Raw genomic sequence first — 4,450 nt, forward strand, 5'->3', positions numbered from 1 at the left:
TAGGGTCGTGCACCTGTGTATAAGACACAGCCAGCTAAGCCCATTTTTCATAGACCCAGTAGCAACTCAGCTCTGGCTTCCGACCAATTCTACAAATGGCCTAAGCCACATTTTGGAAAAGAAGTATTTTTAAGAGAAGGCTTTAAGTTTTTAAGAATGCTTTTTCATCTTTGCTTTATTATTTTTGCAGATAGTACCCAAATCAGGGGTTATATAGAACACCTTATTCTTGTTTATTGAATATTCATAATACAAATAAAATATATACATTGTGGAAACACCCTTCAAGTGAAACAAAGACCAGAAGTTTGGGATGATTAAAATGAGAAAAATGATTATGGTATGATGTCAAACACAATAGTATGCAATAAATAAAATAGGCACAAATGTTCAATAACTGACAAAACCCACATGTCTGAGTTCTGAAATTTTATTTTAGTCTATTTTAACATGAATGTTCAGTAATTGTCAAATTCCTGGAAATCTGCACATCTTTTACCTACTGATCCTGTTGTAAGCATAACTTGCTTTAAGGGTGAACACATGTCAATCAATCGATACCGTATGTCAATCAAATCATTCCAAGGCTTTGACTTCTTCTTGGTCCCTTAGGCCTGACTCTGATAAAACTTCCCTGTAGGCAACAAAAAGAATCGGTTTCTACGTCTACAATAAAATGTGGTCATTATAGTCATAACATAGCAGGGTGTGGCTTTTGAATTTCTCCAGGAGGTAGCATTGTGGATTCTAAATGTGTATTAAGGCTTGTGACCAAGTATGAGACACATGGGAGAGATCCGGTTGTTACACTGGAGTGTGATGTCACAGGCAGGAACCATTGCCTCTTACTGAGCGATCATACTCCTGAGAGTCCGTCATCAGTGACTTCCTTGATTACTATTTCCCTTTACTTGGTCCTCTTTGAAAGTGAAGCTCTCACCAGGGTGATAAGTATATCACTGTTAAAGTGGCATTATGAGCTCACTTCCTGCTAGGAAGGACATGGATTGTCCTGAGAAGGTCTATTGAATGAGAGATTATAAGACTATATCACTGTGTGTAGGGGGTTTGGGTAGAATGAACAAGGTGGAGAGAAAAGTATTTACAAAATTTAAGAAATGTTTGTATAAGTTAATGGACAGTATTAGGGGCATTAATTTCCAGATTAGCTAATACTTAATTATATGGTATTCCAGATTTTTTAAAAAAATCAAATATATTCTGAATCCCAATATCCACTTAAATTGGGTAATCCAATTTCTCATGGAGCTTACAATGTATTTCTACACAATGTGTGGTTGCCAAAATATGGTACACACACAGCATCTGTACATTCAGAGGGAGAGTCCACTGTGGGATGGAGAGAAACCCAGGCTTCAGGATTAATGAGAATATATTATAAAAAAATTAAGTGAGGATTTAAATTTTAAAATTATTTTCTTAACCCTGACTCTGAATCAAGGAAATGAAATAATCTACCCAGCAGATAGCTAGGTCTATGACAACAGGGACGTTAACATTCACTTTTAGAGGAAGGAGAAGATCATAAGACCCTTAGGAGACATTTATAAAAGCCTTTCTGGGGTTCTATGGGATACTCCCTCAGGCCCAAATTAAATTCTATAAGAGGAATGAAACTTGTTTGGAAATCCAAGTGTGTTTGTACACCTTTAATCTTAGCACTCAGGAGGCAGAGGCAGGAGCAGGAGCAGGCAGATTTCTGAGTTCGAGGTCATCCAGGTATACAGAGCAAGTTTCAGGACAGCCAGGACTACGCAGAAACCTGTCTCGAAAAACAAATAACAAAAAACTGATTTGGGATGGGACTTAATTTCATTGGTACAGTTGCCTCTAAATTGTCCCTGCTCTAGTAAATAATCCCACTAAACTCATTTATTCACTAAAAAGTTATCTGTGTAAACTGTAAAATATTGAACTTGTATGCAAATCCACAACACAATAATGAGTCAAAGTGCATGCAAGCCTGAGGCACCTAGCCATGTCTGTGCTACTCAAGTAGCAGTCTTTATCCACCATTTGGGTCGGTTAGAAAAATCTTCCATTTAGACTTTCTTCCTCCACTTATAGGAAGTAAGTCAAGTCATCTCACTTAAGCCAAGAAGCTAAATTGTGGAGCATTGTGTAGAAAATGTAGCCAGGTAATTGATTTTTAAAAGTTCCTTTAGACATAATCACTCTTCTTTGAGGATGTTTGCCCACATTAGAAGAGTCAGCTTCAATATCAGTGAAGCCAAAATTCTGTTGCTTCTGCAACTGTTTGTTCTCTGAGTTTAGCAAGGAAGAGAATACTTTTCAGAGCCCTGTTAAGTTTCCACAGATTCTTCTAGAATATGTTCTTGGTCCCATTCTAACATTCCATCAGTGACAGTAATGTGGTCACATTACTGCTGGGGTCAGAGCCGGTCATCTATAAGACTTAAGAATGGTCTAAAGATGGTGGGGTGATCATGGGAAGGTGGAGCTGGGAGGTGTGAAGGCAGGTGGGAATGCCCCCCCACCCCCGGCAGGGGAGGGACAGTGAGAACACACAGAGGCTCCCGGGTACAACACAGGAGTGCACATCTCATGGACTTGCTTGAGGGCAGTAAGAACGATATTTGTTTTAAGGCTAGAAAACACTCACAGTGGTATGAGCTTTTAGAAAATTTGTTGGTAGGAGACAAACAAAAAGTTCTTTTTAAAGACACTAAGTAAAAAGTTGAGGATGTTTATGGGAGTAAACTTACTTTGATTTGGGCACTTTGTCCTTAGGTTTATAAGGTAATGAAATCAGTTCTTTCTAGAAAAGAATAAAAATGGAAAATGTTTACTTCTGAAATGTATTAATTTGAAAACAGCCTAAGGTGAACATCACTAGAGTCCAGAAAGACCAGCTTCTTACATCTGAAAACCAGGTTTTCTGTCAGAAATGTTCAGATTAGGATTTGAGGCTCATTCAGGAATGCATATTTGAACATCCATATGTTTCTAGTGAGCTATTTTTTATAAAGGTTTTAGTCACAATTCTTTTTTTCATTTAATTTTACTTGTAATTCATTTTTTTACACTCCATATTCCATTCTCCGCCCCTCCCCTCCCATCCTCCAACTGCTCCACATCCCACACCTCCTCCCCACCACACCCCATCTCCACATGGATGCCCCCACTCCCCACCTAACCTATCAACTCCCTGAGGCCTCCAGTCTCTTGAGGATTAGGTGCATCATCTCTGAATGAACACAGACCCGGAAACCCTCTACTGCATGTGTTGGGGGCCTCCAATCAGCTGGTGTATGCTGTCTGTTTGGTGATCCAGTGTTTGAAAGATCTCAGGGGTTTAGATTAATTAAGACTGCTGGTCCTCCTATATTCTTTCAATTCTTCAAATTCTTTCAGCCTTCCATAATTCAACAACAGAAGTCAGCTGCTTCTGTCCATTAATTGAGTGCAAATATCTGCATCTGACTTTTTCAGCACTTGTTGGGTCTTTTGGAGGGCAGTCATGATTGATGCCTTTTTGTGAGCGCTCCATAGCCTCAGAACTCATTGGCACAGGGGGAAAATTCCTAGACAGAACTCCAATGGTTCATGCTCTAAAATCAAGAATTGATAAATGGAACCTCATAAAACTGGAAAGCTTCTGTAAGGCAAAGGACATAGTCAACAAGACAAATCAGCAACCTACAGATTGGGAAAAAAAATTTCACTAATCCCACATGCTATAGAGGGCTAATATCCAAAATATATAAAGAACTCAAGAAGTTAATCACCAAAAAAANCCAAACAACCCAATCAAAAAATGGGATATAGAACTAAACCAAGAATTCACAACTGAGGAATCTTGAATGGCTGAGAAGTAAAGACAAATTCAAAGTCCTTAGTGATCAGAGAAATGCAAACTAAAAGAACCCTGAGATTCCACCTTTCACCAGTCAGAATGGCTAAGATCAAAACCTCAGGTGACAACACATGTTAGAGAGGATGTAGAGAAAGAAGAACACTCTATTGCTGGTGGGCTTGCAAACTGGTACAACCACTCTGGAAATCAATCTGGAAGTTCCTCAGAAAATTGTAAATAGAACTACCTGAAGACCCAGCTATACCATCTTGGGAATATACCCAAAATATGTACCACCATGCCACAGGGGCACGTGTTCCACTATGTTCATAGCAGCCTTATATGTGATAGCCAGAAGCTGGAAACAACCTAGATGTTCCACAACAGAAGAAAGGATATAGAAAATGTGGTTCATTTACACAATGGAACACTACTTAGCTATTAAGAACAAGGATTATACCCAGAAGATCTTCCAACTGGTAATAAGGACACATGCTCCACTGTGTTCATAGCAGACTTATTTATAATAGCCAGAAGCTGGAAAGAACCCAGATGTCCCTCAATAGAGGAATGGATACAGAAAATGTGGTACATTTACACAATGGAGTACTA

At 39.0% G+C, this 4,450-nt stretch overlaps 1 protein-coding gene across 1 annotated transcript in view; it reads right to left on the reverse strand.

The window, feature by feature from the left end:
* Positions 1-416: 416 nt before the first annotated feature.
* Positions 417-4,450, reverse strand: part of C10H11orf88 (chromosome 10 C11orf88 homolog) — a 24,405-nt gene continuing 20,371 nt past the window's right edge. The window contains exons 5-6 of the mRNA XM_021208079.1: positions 2,748-2,800; positions 417-634 (exon numbers count right to left, since the gene is read on the reverse strand). Coding sequence (XP_021063738.1) covers positions 577-634; positions 2,748-2,800 — 111 coding nt within the window. The 3' untranslated portion in view covers positions 417-576. The remainder of the gene's footprint in view (positions 635-2,747; positions 2,801-4,450) is intronic.

The sequence above is a fragment of the Mus pahari genome, chromosome 10 (assembly GCF_900095145.1).
Source record: "Mus pahari chromosome 10, PAHARI_EIJ_v1.1, whole genome shotgun sequence".
Lineage (NCBI taxonomy): Eukaryota > Metazoa > Chordata > Mammalia > Rodentia > Muridae > Mus > Mus pahari.